The sequence below is a fragment of the Arachis stenosperma genome, chromosome 9, assembly GCF_014773155.1.
Source record: "Arachis stenosperma cultivar V10309 chromosome 9, arast.V10309.gnm1.PFL2, whole genome shotgun sequence".
Classification (NCBI taxonomy): domain Eukaryota; kingdom Viridiplantae; phylum Streptophyta; class Magnoliopsida; order Fabales; family Fabaceae; genus Arachis; species Arachis stenosperma.
Window position 1 is genome coordinate 20,431,797 of NC_080385.1, and position 23,638 is coordinate 20,455,434.

At 35.7% G+C, this 23,638-nt stretch overlaps 1 protein-coding gene across 2 annotated transcripts; it reads right to left on the bottom strand.

Annotated features, from left to right (window-relative positions):
- Window positions 1–2,850: 2,850 nt before the first annotated feature.
- Window positions 2,851–6,379, bottom strand: LOC130950678 (uncharacterized). Of its 2 annotated transcripts, XM_057879237.1 has the most exons (3): window positions 5,832–6,379; window positions 5,060–5,125; window positions 2,851–4,492 (listed from the first exon to the last, which is right to left on the bottom strand). In XM_057879237.1, exon 3 carries the CDS (start codon window positions 3,991–3,993, stop codon window positions 3,253–3,255), a length of 741 nt encoding a protein of 246 aa, XP_057735220.1. In that variant the 5' UTR covers window positions 3,994–4,492; window positions 5,060–5,125; window positions 5,832–6,379; the 3' UTR covers window positions 2,851–3,252. The 2 variants fall into 2 exon arrangements, with proteins under 2 accessions (XP_057735220.1, XP_057735221.1); XM_057879238.1 differs by lacking the exon at window positions 5,060–5,125.
- Window positions 6,380–23,638: the final 17,259 nt, after the last annotated feature.

The window sequence follows — 23,638 nt, forward strand, 5'->3', positions numbered from 1 at the left end:
TGCAAACCCAATAAAAATAAACCGAAGTATTTAAACCCCGGGTCGTCTCTCAAGGAATTGCAGGGAAGAGTACTTATAATTAGTTATGAGATTTTATCTTTTTGGATTTTTAAATGTTGAACAAGGATTGTAAATGACAAGATAATAAACTAATAATTAAGAAAAGTCTTAGCAAGGATTGATAATTGGAATTCATATCCCCATTATCATAGTCACTTGTGATGGTAATTGCCTTTTTTTGCTATCACTTAGTTAACCTCTAACAATTGAAGGTAAGTCAAGTGAGAAAATCAACATGAGTTCACAAGTCCTAATCAAAGATTAGATTTAGTGAAGCTCAAGCCAACTAGCAAGTTTCAATCACCAACCAACAAGAGACTTTGACAATTCAAGAGTCTCTAATTACTCAATCTAAGCTAAAAACATAAAAAGCTAATTTAAAATCCAACCAAGCATTTTATCAAATACTTGGAAGGCATAAAACAAAAACATAGAAATTAACAAGGGATAATAAATCTAAACAACCAATTGCAAGCATCAATGATAACCAATAAATAAAGAAGCTATAAACATAAAACATAAAATTGCATTAAAAAGGAAAATCAAATCTAACATGAGAATTCATAAACTAAATTGGCAACATAGATAAACCAACAAGAGAAATAGATAAACTAAAGTACTAGAACAATTAAAAGTAGTAGGAAAACTAAATTGAAATAAGATAGAATTCAGAAATTGAGAAAGAATAAAACTAAGAAACCTAAATCCTAGAGAGAGGAAATTATGAATCAGAAGTGAATGTCCCCATCTGCTCCACTCTGCAGCCTCTAATTTGGAATTTCGGGCCAAAAACTGGGTCAAAGAGGAGCCCAGAAATCGCCCCTAGCGTTTTCTATGAATTGCAGCACGTGACGCTCGTCACGCGTACGCGTAGTTCACACGTACGCATCGCTTGTCTGACGCGCCAGTCACGCGTACCCGTCGCTTACGCGTACGCGTCGCTGCCAGCTCCTGAATTCCTCGTTTTCTTGTGTTTCTTCCACTTTTGCATGCTTTCTCTCTATCCTCTAAGTCATTCCTGCCCTATAAACCCTGAAAACACTCAGCAAACATATGACGGCATCGAATGGTAATAAGAGAGGATTAAAAGTAGCAAATTTAAGGCCAAAGAAGCATGTTTTCAATTATGGCATAAAATCAGGAAGGAAAATGTAAAACATGCAATTTACATGAATAAGTGTAAGAATAATGGATAAAATCTACTGAAATAAGCATAAGATAAACCGTAAAATAGTGGTTTATCAATCTCCCTACACTTAAACATTAGCATGTCCTCATGCTAAACTCAAGAGAACTAAAAGAGTGAAGGCAAAATAGTAGAACTTATGCAATGCAACCTATCTAAATGCATCATGCTATTCTAATTACTATATATATATGTGGTCAAAGTGAGTCACATTTCCAAGAAATCATATATGGACAGTCAAGGACTAAATTAATCATATCAAAGCACATTCACAATTGAGTTGAGTTAATCAAAACAGTTCACAATTAATCATATCAAAGCACATTCACAATTGAGTTGAGTTAATCAAAAGAGTTCACAAACTTGCAAGACAAGCAATGATCAACTATGGACATATTGAAATGAGCAATTGAACCCTCACTGAATTTGTATATGCACTCTAATCACTCAAGTGTTTGGGATTAACTACTCAAATCTCCTCTAATCATGCTTTATAAAACGTGTTCTTCATCTAACTAATCAACAATTATCAAGTGTACAAATGCAAATATCATGAGGGCTTTTTAAGGTTATAATGGGGTTAAGGTAAATGTAAGGATATATGTATAGCCAAGTGAGCTATCATTTGAATCTTTGACTAACTTGAATTCTCACTTAACACATGCACACACTATATACAATTCTAAGATTAAGCTTAGCCACCCAATCTCACTTTTGCATATTTTCACACACTCATGTATCAATTCTAATTCCATCACATATGCATTGATCATTTTATTAAACTTAATATTGGGATAATTTTATCCCCTATTCATTTATTTCATTTTTTTTCTTTTATATATATATATATATATATATGAATGAAAACATATATATATGAATGAAAACATAATATATCAATGCATATGATTTTTCTAATTTCACATGAGTAAGCACCCAAATTTTCAATATTTGTCAGTAAAAACACAACACATTCTCATCAACCCAAGTTCCCACATTTTTCCACACTTAGTTGGCACACGCTATCTTAAACTAACCAAAGATTCAAATCGGATAATTAATTATTTTTTTTATTTTTTCGCTTAAGGCTAGTGATGTGGTAATATAAAGAACAATTAGGGATTAAAAAGGCTTAAAATGGCAAACAAAAGCAAATGAAATGATAGACTATTTGGGATAAGTGAGCTAATAACAAATGATGGCTTCAATCACCTAATTACATTAAAATACACTCAATAATAGACATATAGAATGGAACAAACCAAATATTGCAATCATAGAGAAGAAAACACACAAGAATAAAAATCATGGTTAAATAATATAACCATTCAATTAAGCTCAAAAACTCACGGATTGTGTGTTCTTAGCTAAAAAATCATATTCCAAGCTATACATATATATCATGCAAGTTTCAAAAAGTTTTAACTCAGTTCAATGTGAATCTTAAATGCCCTTGTTAAGAAAAAGATACATTCCTTGAAAATTTCATCAATTTGACCAACATTTCTTGTATTATATATGTATACTAAATGAAATGATGTGATTGTGAAAAGTTAAAAATTTCTAGTTCACTCTCTATTTTCAATCAAATCAATTTCTCATATGCAAAAGGGTAAAGTAAGCTCAATAATTCATATTTTTCCACATCACAACTAACAAACTAAAAGTGCAATTCAAACTAATAGTCTAAAATATATACAAACCAAAGTACAAAATGCACCAAAGTAAAAATAAACGAAAGTACAATAAAATAAAAATGTGCAAGTACTAAAGGAAAAATAAAACAAAATAAAGTAAAATAGAACAAAAGTCTGAAATAGTTCACCAAAATATAGTTCGCCAAAGATGGCGACCTCCCCACACTTAAATCACAGCATCGTCCTCAATGCTCTTAGTCAAGCTGGGTGATAAGGATCGTCGCCTGTCAAAGGATGTGCCTCTGGCTCTGTCGGCTGTGGCTATGCATGTGCCTGTGGCTCTGTAGGGATCCCATGTTGCGTCTCCTCCTACTGGGTCTCCTCCGGCTCATCTTCCTCCTGCTCATCCTCCTCCTCATAGTGCTTCGAGGGTGTATCAGGCTCAGAGGGGATATCAGTACGCCCCGAAGTCACAATCAGCCTCAAGTGTGCATAACGTCGCTTGTTGCGACGCTCAAACTGCTCGTAGCGTCGCTGATTGCGGTGCTCCATCTGATCAAGGCGCTCAAAATGGCAGTGCACAAGGTGGTAAACTGGCTGAGAAGTGGATGATAGTGCTGAAGTAGGTGGTGCTGCAAGTGCGGCTAAGGAAGTGGCCGCCTCAGTGGGAGCAGTAGTAGGTGGTCTGTAGTCTAGAGGGTCAAACCGCTTGCCGTGCGGAATAACCTTCTTGCAGTTGGCAATCGGTGGTCTCTCATCCTCTGGCTCCCAGGGTACCTCAACTCGGCCAGCCATCTGGGTGACCAAATAAGGGAAAGCCAATGTGCCTCTCACATGAACTCTAGACATATACTTCCTGATGAGTCTTGGAAGGTATAGGTCCTTCTCTTCCATGACACACCAAATAAGGAGGATCATGGCAGCTGGCACTTCTGACTCGTGAGTACTAGGCATCACATATTTGCTCAGTATCTGTTGCCACAGCCTAGCCTCATCATTGAGATAAACAACCTTTATACCCCGTGGAGTTTCCTTTGACTTTCCCATAGCCCATGGAACATCAGGATCAATGGCTATAGTACGCCGGACAGCATCCCAATCAAAACTCATGAATCTAATAGACTTCTCGGCCTTCTGAAAACCATCTGTATCATCTGTTTTAGGCCGAGAAGTGGAGGATATCCTGTATAGCCTCCTCTGTGACTAAGATCTGCTTTCCCCTAAGCTGCACTTCATCAAGGGTTGTCCTATAATAGTTAGAATAGAACTCACGGACCCATGATGTGTTTACCTCTGCCAGATCTCTATCTAGAAATACCCAACCTCTCTGTTCAATCTGAAGTTCAGTGTACTTTCTCAAATCGGCTGGTATTCTGAGCTTTCTTTCCAAGTAGAGGTTCCGGTTTTCCACAAACACCGGAAACTTGAGTTCACAGTAACGGTTGGCAAATTTAACTGGGTCATTAGCAGGCACAAGTTGATCAGCTTTTTCTTGATCAGAAAAATTCTTTTCACACCAAAATTCATCCGATAGAACAACGGATGACTGTCCTCTCTTCCTTTTATTGGAGCTGGCCTTAGCCTTTCCCTTTTCTTTCCTATCAGACATCTTGAAAAACAGAATTCCCAGAGTACAGATTATCAAATAAAACAAAGGAAAGAAAAGCAGGTAAATAAGCAAGCAGACAAAAAGCCAGAAACAAAAGGATATTGACTTGACCTGAAACAAAATTAAAACAGAAAAGAGGTTCAAAGTCACTTGGTCAATCAAGGTTCTATTTGACACAGAATTTCGTCAAATAGCTCCTTGTTCCCATCAAACAAGTAGTGCAGATAAAGGGAAGCAAATACGGGTGGAAATGCTAGCCGACCAATTCATGAATTGAATTTGGCAATAATCAAGTAGGAATAAGGTCAAATGTGCCAAATTCAGTTCACAATTGGAAGTTAATAGCATAAAGATTTTAGAAAAATTTGACAGCATTCCGGCAGTAATTTGAACGTTCCCGGATTAAAACAGCAGTAAACAAGTCAAATGAATTTAGAGGAATTCAAACAGATGCAGCGAGCAGTAATTCCATATGATGCAGATAGCATTAAGCAAAACAAAACAGCTCAAAATAGCATAGCAGCATTCCTTCATAATGAACAAAAATAATGACTTGAAACACAGCACCAAATCAGCAACAATGCACAAACGCAGTAGATCCAGCAACATTTCTTCATTGAATTCAGCAGTCAACTGCAAGTGATAAAAGTTCAACAATTACACATAGCTCAATCCAAGAATGAAGTTCAATTTGAAATAAGGACTCAGCAGCATGAATTGTTTGTTTTAAAACCAGCCACCAACAAGAAAAAGTAAGAATTTATAACCGGGCAGCATTCATTTCTTTGAATTTAACAACCAATCATAAGTATTCAACATGAATTCAGACAATTAAGCATCCTGAATCGAGTGATTAAGTTCAGATTGGAGCAAGAAATAAAATACAGTAGTAGTGATCTTCATTTGAACAGCAGCAGGCATAATCCACAATGTACTGAGCATCAATGCATGACAAGCACAAAGAGTTGCAATGAGCAAACAATTTGTTAACAAATACATTAAAGCAGCAGCATCAATCAAGCTAGTGTAGCACAGAGCAAATCAATGAAGCAGTAACAGTTTCAAACAGCAGCATGACCCACAATTAGTAACAACAGCAACTTGTAAAGTAGTACAGAATCACATTATCATCACTCAACAAAGCAAACAAAAATCAGCCATTTCAGACAGCAGCAGTAAATAGACAAGACCTAAATCCACTATCCAGTCCAGAGTCTCTAACAACCTAATCAACTAACATGCATTTCTAACTATCCTAATTGTGCAAAAATTAAGCAATGCTAACTATACCACTTAAACAGAATGTAAACAGAACGCAGAAAGGAGAAACGGGGGAAACCTGGTAGGGTTTCGTAGGCAGAAACGGAAACTGAAAGGGAGAGAAGAGCAGCGCCGACCCAGAAACGGCAGATACTGATGGAGGTAATGACGGCGGAACGGAGGCACTGAATGAAGGTGCTGAACTCAGGGAATGGGGCTCACTGTTCCTATCGCGAAAATAGCAGAGCAAGAAGAAACAAAGAAGAAGAGAAGAAGAAAGGAAGGTGGTCGTGGTTAGAGGGTGGTGGTTAACGGCGGCACTGGCGGTCGCGGTGGTGTTGGTTGATGGTGGGAAGGATCGAGAGGTGGTGAAAGGGGGAAGAGAGAATAGAGAAGAAGGAAAAAAAAGAATAAGGGAAAGAATGGGTGGTCGGCGGCGGCTCGGGGTCGTCAGCGATGATGGCCGGTGGTGACGAGAGGGTGAATGGGTTAGGGTTCTCGCGTAAGGGGTGTAAGTGGATTCAAATCCAACGCGTCATGGACGCGCGTGGGTGGAGAGAAATGAAGGTGAAGCACGCGTACGAGCGAAATTTTGCCAAACGCATAATTTCCACGCTGTTTTCTCGCAATTTTCTGTTCACAATTCTCTTTATGCCGATCTCCAAATCCACGCGTTCGCGTCAGGGAGACTTGCGTGTGGATTGTCAAAAATGCAGGTGACGGAGATGCGCACGCGTTGTGTGTCTAGCACTCTTTCAGTACAGTTTTAGCCCAACTCTCTGTTCATTTTAGCTAAAACGTAAAATTGGCATCGACGTGTATGCGTGTATCACGCGTACGCGTGGGTTGCCTTACTTTTTTTATTTTATATAACAAGCTACCAAAATAAATCCAAATATTATTAAATCAGTAAAACCACGATTTAAATTAAATAATTCTAACTAAAAATAAAAATTCAATTAATTATCAATCATAAATAAAAGATGAAATTGGAAGAATTTACTATGGTAGGGTGTCTCCCACCTAGCACTTTTAGCTAAAGTCCTTAAGTTGGACATTTGGTGAGCACCTTGTCATGGTGGCTTGTGCTTGAACCCATCTTGAAACTTCCACCAACGCTTGGACTTCCAATGAGCTCCATCATTTCTGAATGAATTAACCAAGACTTGATAAAGTTCTTCACAAGCTGTGAACTCCCAAAATTGATCCTCTTGTATGCCAGGATCCCAAATCTTGTTTCTACACCCGTCTTGAAGTGGATCATCAGTGTTCCATCCGGGTGGCAAACAATCTGAATTCTCAACGAAGTACCAAACTCTTCTCTTAGATCCAACCAATGGATCACTAGCCCGACCCTTGCATCTAGCTCTTGAAATCGCAACCTTGATGAGCCTTGCATTGCAACTCCAACCACTAAATATCCTTCTCTTACGCTTCATTCCGCAAAGCCTCCTAAGTTGGCCATCCATTTCAAGTAGACCATACTCAAGTGGGATAATAAAGTGAATGGAGATAAATTTTACCCACTCAATTGAATGAGCATACGGTAAGCTAGGTAGAGAAGTCTCCGATGATCTTGACAATGCATATTCAACTCCCGTCCAACCTTTTCGAATGACTTCCACCTCATTGTTGCTTTCAATTTCATCGAGAGAAGGTTGGCTTGATTCATGATCATCATCACCAAGGGAACTTTTCTCTTGATCTATTCCATCCAATTCTTCATAAGGAATATGCTTTGGAAGTTGTTCACCTTCTTCCTTAACCTCTTTTCCAAGTCCAATGGGGATGACTCAATTATAGTAAGAAATTCATCAATTATTGAATCCATCTCTTGATCAATCTCTTCAAAGTCTTCAACTATGATATGTTCTGGAGGTTGTACACCCTCCTCAACATCAAATTCAAACTCCTTAGAAAGAGGCTCTATGACTTGAGGTTCCTATGGACTCTCAACATCTCCCAAGTCTTCAACCACTTCTTCCTCTTCGATAATTATAGCTTCCTCCGATTGTTCTAGTACAAAATCGCATTTCCTATTTTTCACCGGAGTTTCCAATCTCTCATTTATGCTACGCTCCTCACTTGATTCTCCACATGTGGCCATGGGCGTTCTTTGGGTATTCAAACATTGGGAGGCTAATCGATTTACTACCTCGGCCAAGTTAGCCATGAATTCTAATACCTCCATTTTTATCTCTTCTTGTCCTTAAAGAAGAACACCAAAGGTGTCGTTCATTGGAGATTGGAGTGGATATGAGGGTTCATTGCTTGGAAGGAAGGGTTCATGATAGGAAGGTGGTTCATCTTGATAGGGATATGGAGGTGGTGGTTCTTGGGAGTAATTGTGTTGGAATGGGTGTGGTTCTATATATGGCTCATAGGGTGGTTGGTACGGTGGATATGGGTTGGGGTCATATGGAGGTGTTTGGTGAAATGGGGCTTGTGAGTATGGTTGTGGGCTATATTGAGGAGGGAGTTCATAGGTATATTGTGGTGGGTGTTGATTGTCATGAAGCGGTCCATCATAACCATTGTCTTGGTACGCATCATAGGATGGTTGTTGCTCATAGTGCATTGGAGGTGGTTGTTGCCAAGAGGGCTGATCAAATCTTTGTGGCTCCTCCCATCTTTGATTGTCCCATCCTTGATCCAAGCCTTCCTTGTTATCTCCACTTCCTAAAACATAATTGTAACCAAACTCATAGCCAAAGGGGTGAGAATTCATGGTAGCAAATAAAAACAAAAACTAATGAAAATAAGCAACAAAGTCCTAAAACTAACAAAAACTAACAAACAAGCAAAAAGCAAATATTTATAATAATCAATAATAATGCACACATTTGCAATTCCCCAGCAACGGCGCCAAAAATTGATGGAGGAAAAATCGTCGGTAAAGAATTTCACAAAAATATTCGCGTTGTAAGTATAGTTCTAAACCGACAATTAAACCTCAATCAAATTTAATTTGTTTGTCACAATGCAAACCCAATAAAAATAAACCGAAGTATTTAAACCTCGGGTCATCTCTCAAGGAATTGCAGGAAAGAGTACTTATAATTGGTTATGAGATTTTATCTTTTTGGATTTTTTAAATGTAGAACAAGGACTGTAAATGACAAGAAAATAAACTAATAATTAAGAAAAGTCTTAGCAAGGATTGATAATTGGAATTCCTATCCCTATTATCATAGTCACTTGTGATGGTAATTGGCTTTTTTTGCTATCACTTAGTTAACCTCTAACAATTGAAGGTAAGTCAAGTGAGAAAATCAACTTGAGTTCACAAGTCCTAATCAAAGATTAGATTTAGTGAAGCTCAAGCCAACTAGCAAGTTTCAATCACCAACCAACAAGAGACTTTGACAATTCAAGAGTCTCTAATTACTCAATCTAAGCTAAGAACATAAAAAGCTAATTTAAAATCCAACCAAGCATTTTATCAACACTTGGAAAGCGCAAAACAAAAACATAGAAAATTAACAAGGGATAATAAATCTAAACAACCAATTGCAAGTATCAATGATAACCAATAAATAATGAAGCCATAAACATAAAACATAAAATTACATTAAAAAAGGAAATCAAATCTAAGTTGAGAATTCATAAACTAAATTGGCAACATAGATAAACCAACAAGAGAAATAGATAAACTAAAGTACTAGAACAATTAAAAGTAGGAGGGAAACTAAATTGAAATAAGATAGAATTCAAAAATTGAGAAGGAATAAAACTAAGAAACCTAAAACCTAGAGAGAGGAGAGAGCCTCTCTCTCTAGAAAAGTACATCTAAAACCTAAAATTATGAATAATCATGAATCAGAAGTGAATGTCCCCATTTGCTCCACTCTGTGACCTCTAATTTGGAATTTCGGGCCAGAAACTAGGTCAAAGAGGAGCCCAGAAATCGCCCCCAGCATTTTCTGTGAATTGCAGCACGTGACGCTCGTCAGCGTATGCATCGATGAGTAAAAATGCTGGTCACGCGTACGCGTAGTTAACGCGTACGTGTAGTTCACGCGTACGCGTACGCGTCGCTGCCAGCTTCTGAATTCCTCGCTTTCTTGTGTTTTTTCCACTTTTGCATGCTTCCTCTCTATCCTCTAAGCCATTCTTGCCCTATAAACCCTGAAAACACTCAACAAATATATCACGGCATCGAATGGTAATAAGAGAGGATTAAAAGTAGCAAATTTAAGGCCAAAGAAGCATGTTTTCAATCATAGCACAAAATTAAGAAGAAAAATATAAAACATACAATTTACATGAATAAGTGTGAGAATAATAGGTAAAATCTACTGAAATAAGTATAAGATAAACCGTAAAATAACGGTTTATCATTCTACCTTTCCATTCTTTTACCAGAGAAGAAAGAAAGAGAAAGCTTAATCAAAAAGTAAATGTCTAATCGCCCAAATCAAACCATAGTAAGTTAATGGTAATTTATTTCTATTTGCATGCAATTTACTTTCTTCCCTCCTTCTCCAATTTTCTGTAACTCTAATTTAGGATAAATGAAAAAGTGTTCTCTGATAATCACTGTTGTGAATCAAAGGCTAAAATTGTTTCTTGAGGACAAAGCACTTGCTCAATGATTTAGATTCAAGTTTACCATTGGAAACATTTCTCTTTGCTGATCTGAGGCACTTGGTCAAAGCAAAAGGACTAGTTCTAAGATCCCTAATTTGGGGGTTAATGAAAGAAAGTGAAATGACAATTTTGGAAAGTACACAGCTCGAAGAATTGACTCAAAAGAGAGCAACACAGCAACTTAGAAATAGGTACAAAAGAAAATTTTTCATCTTTCTGAACATAAGGAGAGAGAACCAGATTTAGAGTTTTGTTCTGAAGAACTTCTCTATGAAGAGTTCATCAACTTTGGACAGTGTTTTCTAAGTTAAAGAAGCATTCCGCTAAGATGAAAAACTCAATCAGAGTCAGCTGAATCCGGTTCAATTTATAGCAACAGAGGTTGTTGATGCATTAATCTCCTTCATGTTTCACAGTTTGTATTTCATTTTCAATGTATATCTTTCTGTAATTTCTTGAGTTGTAAAAGGCTTAAAAAGAGAGTTCAAGAAAAAGCCAATGAGTGACAAAAGATTGAGTGAAACACTTGAGAGAAAAATCTAGAGTGATTTTAGATTTCTTTATATTGTTTCATATGTCTTGTGTCTTGTACCTGTGAAGTGCCCCTTTCTAAGTTGGGTCAGCGCTTAGAGTGAAGAGTTAGGTATTAGCATAACTAAGTCAAGTTAGATTAGAACTTAAGAGAGAAAGGATTGTGTAAATCCTAAGAAATTGGTGTATGTAATACTTTAACTATAATAAAAATTTTACCGCTGTTGTGGTGGAGACTGGATGTAGGTTGCATAACACAAGACAATTGAATCAGGATACATGTCTGTGTTATTCTTCTTTTTCTTCTCTAAATTTTCTTTTCTGATATTTATAAGACAAAACGGAATCGTCTCATAAAGTTTTCACTGCACAGTTTAAACAGATTCTAAGTGTAAGCTTATAATTAAATTCTTATTTCATTAAAGTAAAAAAAATGCCATAAATTTAATCCCCCCAAACCATCTATAATCTTCAAGAGCTAACGTTGTTGTGTCATAACAAGGGTAAAAGAACTATCCAAATGGCACAACAATTTGATTTTTGGATTTAATATTTTTTTGCCTAAGGAAATGAGATAATAATAATAATTGATGAAAAAAAAGTTCCTACGAAAAAAATAGTTGAATTTGAAGAAGAGATTAGTTTTGTGAACAAGATAAAGGTGGATGTGGTTTAAGTTTATGACTTATTTTATTTATTTATTTTTGGTTGGTTTTTAGGCCTAAATGGTAAGGTTTTTTCACAAAAATGATTCTAAAATGATGAGCGTGTTCATTTTCGAAGTGACATCGTTTTGTGGGTGGATGTTTTTCAATTTTTTAGCCTTCTTTCACTTGGATAGCCTAACAAACATATAGACAACGTCACATCCACATTAGTTTACTTCTCACTATAAGAATTCCAGCAGATAATGGCATTCTTTAAGTTGGATAGCGTCGATTTTTAATCGCTGCAAAATGATTATTGGCGATTCTTAAATTGCTCTATAATATCTGTCGGTATCTATCAAAAATATTGTAGCATCCGTTTTATTTTAAAAGGGTAAATAGATAGAAGAAGTTATTTGTCTTCTGTCTGCGAAAATAAGAGATTTTTTTATTTAAATTTTGTGAAAGATTTTATTTAAAATTTTTAAATTAGTGAGATATCTCCACCTCCAAATTGTTAATGTGAGCGTTTTAGTTAGTATTGATATCAAGCATACATAAAATTTTCTCTTCTATTTTGAGATAATATTCAATTTGGTCTTTGAATTTGCACACAAGTCTCAATTTAGTTCCTAAAATTTCAATTGCCTTTATTTAGTCATCAAATTTTATGAACATAATTTATGTTAGTCCTTGAAACAATTTTTAACATACAAATATTAATGGAACGCTGTCATGGACAGTCGAATGCCACGTTAAACACTGTAAGATATGTCATTTTAATTTTGACACTCAAATAATTCAAAAACAACATTGCAAGTAGTGTTTATCAAAATTTTACCTAACAAAATAAGTGATACGATACTGTTTTTAGACTATTTAAATGCCAAAACTAAAATTACATCATTTTATAAGTTTCAACGTGGCATTTGGTTGTCCATATCAAAATTAATGTAAAATACATTTATAAAATTTAAAGACTAAATAAAAGCATTAAAATCTCAAAAATTAAATTAAAACTGCCTATAAATTCAAAAACCAAATTGAATACTCATTTTATTTTTCACGTTTCTAATAGTTTTAATATTTTGTCTGCATCTGAATCTAAATTTTTTATTTTTAATTTCGGCATTCAACAAATTGCAAAGGTTTGATGCGATTTATGATTTACAAAATGAGCACCGGCGCAGCAATTTAAGTACATAAAGAGATAAAGAGATTCTAATACTCTTTCTAATTTCTAGTGTTTGATGAGATTTATATATTTTCTAAAATAGATAAATCAATACTCTTTCTAATTTTTTAGTTTTTGTTGTCATTTACTGATTTACCTATATAAAAAAATTATAAAATTATTTTTTTAGTTTAATTGCGTAAAAATCCTCTGACTTAAAAGAAAAATGAAATACAAAATTTTCTCATTTTTTCTAGTCGAAGATGTAAAGTGTAATTTTAATTTTTTTATATTTTTTAATTTGTTATGTGTATATTAAAATTAATTATTAAAATTAACTACTAGTATAAAATATATATTAAAATATAAATATATATTAAAAATAAATTAAACCACACATATATTTATACACAAATATATTAATGACTCAATCCTTGAAGATGATGCTAAACCAGTTGTGCAACCACAAAGGAGACTCAATCCAACCATGAAAGAGGTGGTCCAAAAAGAGGTAATAAAATTATGAGAAGCAGGTATTATTTACCCTATTTCTGACAGTCCTTAGGTAAGTCTTGTGCAGGTAGTTTTCAAGAAAGGAGGGATGACAGTGATCAAGAATGAAAAGAATGAGCTTATTCCTACAAGAACAGTCATAGGATGGAGAATTTGTATAGACTACAGGAGACTCAACACTGCTACAAGGAAGGATCACTTCCCCTACCTTTCATTGATCAGATGCTTGAGAGGTTAACTGGTCATACTTTTTATTGTTTTCTAGATAGATATTATGGATATAACCAAATTACAATGGACCCTCAAGATCAAGAAAAGACAGCATTCACATGCCCTTTTTGAGTATTTGCCTACAGGAGAATGCCATTTGGACTCTATAATACTCCAGCAACTTTTCAAAGGTGTATGCTTTCAATTTTTTTTGATATGGTTGAAAAATTTATTGAGGTATTTATGGATGATTTTTCTGTTTTTGGTAATTCTTTTGAATCCTGCCTTAAGCATTTATCTCTTGTCTTAAAACGGTGTCAAGAATCAAACCTTGTTTTAAATTGGAAAAAATACCATTTTATGGTTACAGAAGGTATTGTTCTTGGACATCGAATTTCAAAAAGGGAAATTGAGGTTGATAGAGCAAAGGTGGAGGTAATTGAAAAATTACCACCACCAGCTAATGTTAAGGCAGTCAGGAGTTTCTTGGGTCCTGCAGGATTTTATAGAAGATTTATAAAAGATTTTTCAAAAATTACTAAACCATTGAGCAACCTGTTGGTTGTTGATGTTCTTTTTGTCTTTGATTCTGATTGCCTGCATGCTTTTGAAACTCTGGAAGCAAACCTTACCTCTGCTCCCATTATAGCTCCCCCTGATTAGGATTTACTATTCAAGTTGATGTGTGATGCTAGTGATTTTGCTATAGGAGCTGTTTTAGGACAGAGGCATGGTAAGCTTATACATGTCATTTACTATGCCAGTCGTGTGTTAATTGATGCCTAAAAGAATTACACAACTACAGAAAAAGAATTATTAGCTTTTGTGTATGTTGTTGATAAGTTTAGGTCCTATTTAATTGGTTCTAAGGTTATTGTTTATACTGATCATGCTGCTTTGAAGTACCTTCTAACCAAACAGGATTCTAAACCAAGATTAATCAGATGGGTGTTACTCCTTCAGGAGTTTGATATTGAAATAAAAGACAAGAAAGGGTCAGAAAATCAAGTAGCTGACCATCTCTTTAGAATTGAGCCTGAAGCAGGAGTATAACCACCCACAGCTGTGACTGAGACGTTTCCGGATGAGCAATTGTTCCTCATTTAGCAGGCTCCATAGTTTGTAGATATTGCAAATTACAAAGCTATGAATTATATTCCAAGGGAGTAAAGTAGGCAACAAGTAAAGAAGCTATTGACTAATGCAAAGTACTACATTTGGGAGGAACCATACATTTTTAAAAGGTGTTCAGATGGTATAATCAGAAGATGTGTCCCAGATGAAGAAACACAGCAGATTCTTTGGCACTGTCATGGTTCTGATTATGGAGGCCACTTTGGTGGTAAAAAGACAGCTACAAATGTTCTTCAGAGCGAGTTTTACTAGCTGACTCTCTTCAGAGATTCAAGAGAATTGTGAAGCGCTGTGACAGATGTGAAAAAGCCACAAATCTCCCTGCCAACCATAAAATGCCACAGCAGGGGATTCTTGAGGTTGAGTTGTTTGATGTGTGGGGTATTGATTTCATGGGACCTTTCCCACCCTCACATTCAAACAACTATATTCTAGTGGCAGTTGACTATGTGTCCAAGTGGGTGGAGGCTATGGCTCTACCCACCAATGATGCCAAGGTGGTAATGAGCTTTCTTCAGAGATATATCTTCAGCCAATTTGGTGTCCCAAGGACACTCATTAGTGATGGAGGAAGCCACTTCTGTAATAGAGAGTTGGACTCACTTCTGCATAGATATGGAGTCCGTCATAAAGTGGCAACCCCCTATCACCCTCAGACAAGTGGACAAGTTGAAGTTTCCAACAGGGAACTCAAGAGGATTCTAGAGAAAACCGTCAGTGTTTCAAGAAAGGACTGGTCTAGGAGGCTTGATGATGCTCTCTGGGCATACTGGACAGCATACAAGAGTCCCATTAGCATGTCCCCTTATTAGTTGGTCTATGGCAAAGCCTGTCACTTGCCAGTTGAGCTGGAGCATAAAGCTTACTAGGCAATCAGGTATCTGAATCTTGATTCAAAAGCTGCAGGAATTAAGCGAATGCTTCAGTTGAATGAGCATGACGAATTTAGATATTCAGCTTATGAGAATGCCAAGCTCTATAAGGAGAGAACCAAGTTATTGCATGACGAGAAGATTGCCATCAGAGTCTTTGAGCCAGGACAAAGAGTGCTTTTGTATAATTCAAGACTCAAAACTCTTTTCTGGGAAGCTGAAATCCCGGTGGTCAGGACCGTTTGTGGTTACCAGAGCTTCACCATATGGTCATGTGGAAATATAGGAAGAAAATTATGACAGGAAATTTACAGTGAATGGCCAGAGGTTGAAGCACTATCTTGGAGGCAAAATCGATCGCCAGAGGTCCGCTCATCTGCTGAATTAGCAGAACTGACTATCAAGCTAGTGACGTTAAAGAAGTGCTTGTCGGGAAGCAACCCGATAATTTCATATCCTTTTCGTAGTAGTGGTTTCTTATTTATTTGATTTCTATTGAGAATTTGCTGTTTTTTCTTTCGTTTTACGTGTGTTCTGATCATGCAGCTATTTTAGAACAAGAACCGAAAAAAAAAGAGGAGGAAGAAAATAGGCCGAAAGATTGGCCGCAGTGATGCTGGAAGCGTGCCTTGCGCACAAGCAAGACCACGCGTACGCGTCCAAGATGCGTGCGCATCGCTTGCGCAATTGCTAGCCCGCGCGTAAGCATCCCTGACGCATACGCATGACCCTGGAAATTGGCGTCAATAGGAGTTTGGCTAGAAAGTTGTGATGGCTTAAGGCTGGAATTGTGCTAGAAGCACAATCTTCATCACGCGTATGCGTCCTTAACGCGTACGCGTCCTTAACGCGTACGTGTCATTTTCACTTTGTCCCCATCTGCGCGTGTGCGTACCTGACGCACACGCGTCGTCTGTCTATCTGGCCCTCATGCGTATCAACCCGAGAGTTGTGCATGCGCAGGGCTGCCTTCGCACGATTCGCACAAACTAAGAGCACGCGTACGCGTCGCTTGAACTTTCTGCGACCCACTTATACGCGTGTCGTACGCGTGTGCGTCGCATACACTGCCTCACTTCACTAGCGCGCCGCCCAGATTTTAATTATTCTCTCTCCCTCCCAAATCCTAATTCTCTCTTGTTCTTTTATCCTTTTATTCTTCTTCTCTCATATTATTTGTTTTTTTTCGTGTGTCTTTTTATGTCCCTCTTTGTTTTCAGTTCTTCTTTGCTTGAGGACATGCAAACCTTTAAGTTTGGTGTTGACGCTTCGCTTATGGCTTTTTTGTTTATTTTTAATAGCACCAAAGGGAAGCAAATCATCTTCACGGGGGAACACAACCAGAAGAATGAGATGGCCACTAGGATAACTGAGGTGGTTGAGTTCCTTTCATTCTATACTTCCTCCCGTTCTTATTATGTTATATTCCTATTTTCTGTTATTATTGCATGATCAGTTATATCTTCAATTCCTAAGTTTTAGTTTATTTTGCTATTTTTTATTTATTCTGTTATTTGCTTTAATGTTGAAAGGTGTCTCATGTATTGCCCACTGAGCTTGAAATCAAAAAGAAAGAAGAAAAGATATAGTGGATGAGAAATTGGTTTAATTTTAAGAGTAGTCTCATTTATCCAAATATGGTGGTATTTTCTGTGACTCTAAATGCATGACATGAACAGTGCATATTTAAATTTGAATTAAAGAATGTTGATGTACAAGGAACATGAATCTAGAGAACTATTATGAATTCTCTGCAATAAGAGAAAGTTTAATCCTTGAAGCAGAAGAAACAACAAAAGAAAAATAAAATCAAGGTCCAAGGCTCTGAGCATCAATGACTAGGGAGGTCAGACATGATTAAAAGCTCAAAGAGTTGTTTTCCTAGTCATATGCTTGTGGTGTGGTTTGTGTCAAGTAACCCTTGAGACAGAACACTAAAAGTCGAGATCAATTGCATTTAACAGAGTATGCCAAAGGCTTTGAGCACCACTGTCTGGGAGTAACTGAAAGAAAAATCAGAACTTAAAGAGAGTTCTCCAGTTAAGTGCTTATGGTATTTTTGTGTCAAGTGAAGCTTGAGACAAAACATTTAAAGTCACAGCTAGGCTCAAGGTGCAAAGAACAAAAAAAAAAAGAAATTTGCTGTGTTCAAGGATTAAACTGAAATATAAAAGACTAGAGAATTCATAATATTGTCCGGATTCTAATTCCGAGTGACAGTAACATTCTTCTGATTCAAAGAATAGTGAGATGCCAAACCTATTATGGATTGCAGTTGTAAACCCCACTTTAAGAAGAGACATGAGCTTAATTGAACTCTCATTCTCATGAAAATTCACATCCTAAGCCTACATTAGTTTTGGTTGCTTGAGAACAAGCAATAATTTAAGTTTGGTGTTGTGATGCGTGAGCATCTTTCCTATCTTTTTCTAGTGAATTTGCATTTAATTTGTTGAGTTTAATCAAGAATTAATTAACTTTTAGCCACTATGGATGCTACTTTGAGCTTGTGCAATTCTGTTTATTTTAGGTAGCATTCGGCTGGATTTAATGGAGTTTCTGCAGAAGAAGATCACAAGAATTGAAGGGGATAACCAGCGAGGAGGGACGCATGCGCGTACCTGACATGTGCGCGTGATTTGGAGATTTGTACAGCGACGCGTGCGCGTACCTGACACGTACGCGTGACACGCGAAGAAGACCATCGACGCATACGCGTGACTGACGCGTACGTATGACATGCGCCACGTGTAGAAAACGCAAAAAACGCTGGGGGCGATTTCTGGGCCCCATTTTGGCACTCAAGTAAGGCGCAGCTCTTCACCAAGTTAGGCATGGATCCTACGAAGCAAGTGGTCCCTATCCATCAATTGAAGACTTACTGATTGCTATAATTAATTCTGATTTAAATTTAAATTTGATTTTAAAATAGGAAAATATATTATTTTAATTTTAAGAAATAGATTTTAAATTAAGGAGGATGGGATCCCACTTTTGATTCCACCTCATTCCACACTTTACAGTTTTTAGGAATCCTAGTTTTCTCTCTACACCATGAGCAACTAAACCTCCACTGTTAAGGTTAGGAGCTCTGTCTATTGTATGGATTGATACTATTATTTTTCTATTCTAATATATGTATTGATTTATAATTCAAGAATTGTTTTCGTTCTTTATCTTATGAATTTGGGTGGAACGGAAGTATGACCCTTGTTCTAATTAAGTTCTTGTATAACTTGGAAAAACTCTTTACTTGAACAACAGCTTGAAAACATATTCTCCTAAAATTTTAATTATCTGAACTTAATGGGATACGTGACATATAATCCTCTTATATTTGGATAATTAGGATTTCTGTGGCATATAAACTAGAATTGTACTTTACCCTCTAATTGGAATTAAGTGACCAAGGAATTGGCGGTTAATGAATTTTAGAGGAGACTAAAAAGGTCTAAGGAATTAGGGTTTAGTCACTTATAGTTTGCCATGAATAAAATCTTGCATGATTAAAATAGTTAGTAAGAAAAGTCAATCCGGAAAATAGATATCTTTGAAGCCTTAACTGTTTCCCCATATATATTTCACACCTTATTTACTGCTTGCTTTCTGATATTATTAATTACTATTTAATGCAATTGAACTCTCAAACCCCATTTTTTGCTTGTATAACTAAGTAAATTACTCAATCATTGTTGATTGATCCATCAATCCTCGTGGGATCGACCCTCACTCACTTGAGGTATTACTTGGTACGACCCGGTGCACTTGCCGATTAGTTTGTGGATTATAAATTCCGCGCCAAGTTTTTGGCGCATATCCAAAACCTAAATTTACATAAACAAAATTCTGTCTCTCTATAAGCCTCTAAGAGGGTCAAAAGGATCAAGTCATGCGAAGAGAAAACTAAGTACATATATATACATAACTGTACAACAAAATAACTCGATAACCACTTCGCTTCAGAAGTCCAGACGCCTAATAAGGTGTCTCTCGACTGGATCTGAAAAACAACAACATAGTATGGGGTAAGAACCAGAGGTTCTCAGCATGGTAAAGGTGCCACACATATAAGATATAAGATCCTGGGAATGCCAGAGGCCATCCAAGGACGCCGACACTCATATTATGAAGCTTAAAGTATTATACAAAAACCATAAAAGGGTGGTTTTCTAAGAGTATCTAGGCCTAGCTTAACTTAATCTTAAATCTAAGTCCCACTGCACTTCCTTCATACCTCCAACTCAGTCAACATATCACAGACAAACAAGCAGATAAAGACAAGTACAAGAAGGTTACAAGTATTGCCGGTAACAATATACATTTAACATAGCAAATACATTTAGGTACACCCAGTTAGTGCACAAACAAGTAATTCAAATAATATGCACATGATGCATGCCTGTCCTATGGCTGATGAATCTCATCTGTCGGTTATCAAGCCAACCCGACAAGTCCAGTTTGCTAAACCTTTGGATTGTCCCCCGACATGCATCCCCACCAAGAGTCTATGCATAGATTTTTCTCAAATAAATAATATTGCTCAATGAGGATAAACATTCCTGGGAATTTATAAGTGCCCGGTCACCCTTACGTTGTAGGGTCAACAGAGTATCGAGTTTTCGACCTGATACACATGGTGCCAAGCCACAGTACTTAACCCAGAAAATCTCATGTCTCAGATCATTTAATTAATCAAGCCAAATGTTCTACACAATCATTCATAACATTTCATAATTCAATTAATAACTTTCTCAGCTTTACTTCACCTCCAAGTTATCCTCACTTTCTAATTTCATCTAACTATTAGGTCTAATATTATTATTTACGACTAAAGAAATGAAAATAGAGATTTAGAAGTTTGAAATAGAGTTTAAAACTCAGAAAAAATCATGTTTTCTGAAAAAGGGACCACACGTAGCCACACGTATGCGTGGGAGTGTAATAAAGCAGCTCGCGCGCGCTTCCCCTTGTCATGTGTACGCGTAGGTGAGTACCTAATGACACGCGTACGCGTGAGCCATGTGTACGCATGAGCCATGCGTACGCGTGGGCATGCATACTGGCTCATCACGCATACGCATATGGCTATTCGCGTACGCACAGTCAAAAATTTCATGCCACGCGTACGCGTTGCCCACGCATACGCGTGGATGTACATTTTTTAAAAAAAAATCAGATCAACCAGAAAGCGGCATAATCATGAAGTATTCACCTGCATAATTACATATTTCACACCAAAACTTCCGACATGCATAACTTAATTGTTTTTCCTCCTTACTTCGAACGACATAAACTTCACAAATCCAATTTTCATTTAAAACAAGTTGGAATCAATTTGAAATTCTTGAAGCCAAGTTATAGCTCGCCGAAGTTCGGTCAAAAACCAATTTTTATCATACTTCAAAAACCTCACTTTTCTTTAAACAATTTCAATGTTCACTTCCTCTACCTACATTCAGCACAAGCATACAATATATAACAACTCCAAATCACTCAACTATCCATAAATCATCATTACCATCAATCAACAAAATTTCATACTTCCTTCAACAAAATTACCACTATTTTGCCATACATACATATGAAATCATTATCACCAACTTACCAACAACACCACCAACACATACATAATCTTTATTACCAATCAATGCTATTAATTCTAAACATCCAACATACATAATCTTTCCAACCGATCCTATGGTTCTCTAGCCTAAGTTTTCACAGAACGTTATATATTAAATGCAAGAAACCTAAACCATACCTTAGAAGATTTTTCGCGTATTGTCCAAGGCAACTTACTAAAATAAACACAGCCCCCAAAAGTCCAATAAAACAACTTCCTCCAAGTTCCGATATTCACAATTTTAAACTCCAATTATTTATTCACAACCTAATACACATTTATAAGACATATACCCAATTTAATACCCAAGGCCTAAATTCATTAAATTAAATAGGATTTATGGTATCTTCACCTTACCCAAGCTTCGTATAAGTAAGAGTGAACATTTTTCTCAAACTAATTAGATCCTAAAACATCAAAGAGCAAAGAAATTCAATACCTCCACTTAATTTAATAAAAATTAGGGAAGAAGAAGTTGAGAGTGAATAAGTGGGTTACCTGTGAAATTGTTCTGATAGAAACGTAGAGTTCGACATGGTGGTTGCGTGGCCGCAAACAGTGCGGCGATCGGAGCTCGGACGGAGGAGATACGTGGATTTAAATTTACCGTAAGGGTTATAGAAAGCTTCTCTTCTCCTTTCCCCCTATTGTGTTTCAGCGTTATTTTCTGCTAAATTGGGGAAGATGAGAAGCTTGGGTTCACTTAAGTGTTGGGTTGGTTGGGCCCACGGGCCCAATTTTGGCCCGATTCAACTGGTTTGGCCCGTTCTGTCTAATTTTGGGTTGAATTCTTTAAAATTAATGTCAAAATTCTCATTTTGATGAGCTCTATCATAATTTAATATAATATTCATATTTCTAATTTTTTTATTAAAAATTAATTTATTAGCTAATTATTTACTAATTTAACAGGATTTACAGTATATAATATTAAATATAAACACAATGATAAAAAATTTTGTGTTATATAAATTTAATTAATATATATATATTATTTTGTGTGAAATAAAATTAAAACATTAAATATGAACATAATGATAAAAGATTTTGTATTATATAAATTTAATTTAGAAAAATTATATATACAACGTAAAAAGCAAACAAACATATATTAATTTTATTTTGTGCGAAACAAAAAATTATATAAAAAATATTTATATAATTTTTTTATTAACAATTTTTTTATTGAAGTATGTTTACTTTACTATATTTAAAATATATTATTTGGAATAACTAATGTTTAAAAAAGATAATAAAAGAAAGAAGTACTTCTTTTTTTTTTACCAAAAATAGGAAGATTTGAATACACAATTTATAGCTGGTTGGCAAAAAAATACTCTTAATTATATATTAAATAGAATAATTTTTTTATTAGGCTCATTCTTATACAAATAAAATTTTCTCCTAGTTTTATATCTTAAATATTTTATACCAATTAGCTCCAAAGTTTAATTGTTTTTTAATAAATTAATAAAAAAATAACACAATAATTATTTAAATATAATTGTATTTTAATTTTTTATTTTATTACATACACGTTGAGGTTAATTTAAAATAAAAGATAATGGATTTGTTATAACTGTCTTGTATTTTGTGCTTTGATTGCGTTGTCATCTGAGAATTATCGTACCTTCATGGAGATCGGAGTTCTTCTACAAAATCGGTTTTGCGTTTGGAGTTAGCCAACCAGCAATGTGACAGACAAGCGTCTTCCTCTTCTATGGCAACGATTTTTCGGACTTTAAAAGTCATTTATGACAGAGGTGGAATGAGCGGGTTCAAGAGCGTCAAAATCTGTGACTAACCAGAACAATAATGAAAGCACAGCCAGCAAACAAAACAGTGAAGATGTTTGAAGACATCACATCGGAAATAACAGAATAACGGAAGAATTCAAGTTATCCTGAGTACTTTTGTGATGTAAAAGTCGTCCCGTGTTAAAGGAGGAAATTAGTATTTTTTGTCGGTGTCAATTTGTTTGATCAGCCCATAACAAAAAAAAAAATAATAACAATAATAAATAAATTTAATTTACCTAATAAAATTTGATATTAGATTAATTTTTAAAGAGTGCTTCACTCTTTACTTTACTTGGAGTGCACTAACTTTCGCCTGCAAAATAATGCATTTAGGAAAATAACGCATTTTTTAAAAGAGAAATACTATTTGTATACTAAAATCAGCCACTAAAATTAATTAATAATGTATTTGTGTATAAATATATGTGTGGTTTAACTTATTTTTAATGTGTATTTATATTCTAACATATATTTTATACTAGTAACTAATTTTGATATGTAACCCCTAACAAAATTTATCTAATATCAACTAAAAAATATAAATTCTTACTAGACATTGAAATACTAAATTTATAATATCCACAATATATTTTATTAGGACACGATGGCCATTTTGCAAGTAAACCAATAAGAAACGTGTACACAAAGTGTTTACAAAGTGACAAGTCCACCTTAGGGTTAGGTTCTTGAACACCGCGTTTTTAACTTGGAAACTGCACATGTTTTTGACTCGCAATTCATTCAATTTTAAAGTCAAGAGTACCAATATTGATGACAATTAGAGTAGTAAAAA

Bases quoted from the DNA above. Each gene is read 5' to 3' on its own strand.
- LOC130950678 (XM_057879238.1), bottom strand. From the start codon at position 3,993: ATGAGTTTTGATTGGGATGCTGTCCGGCGTACTATAGCCATTGATCCT.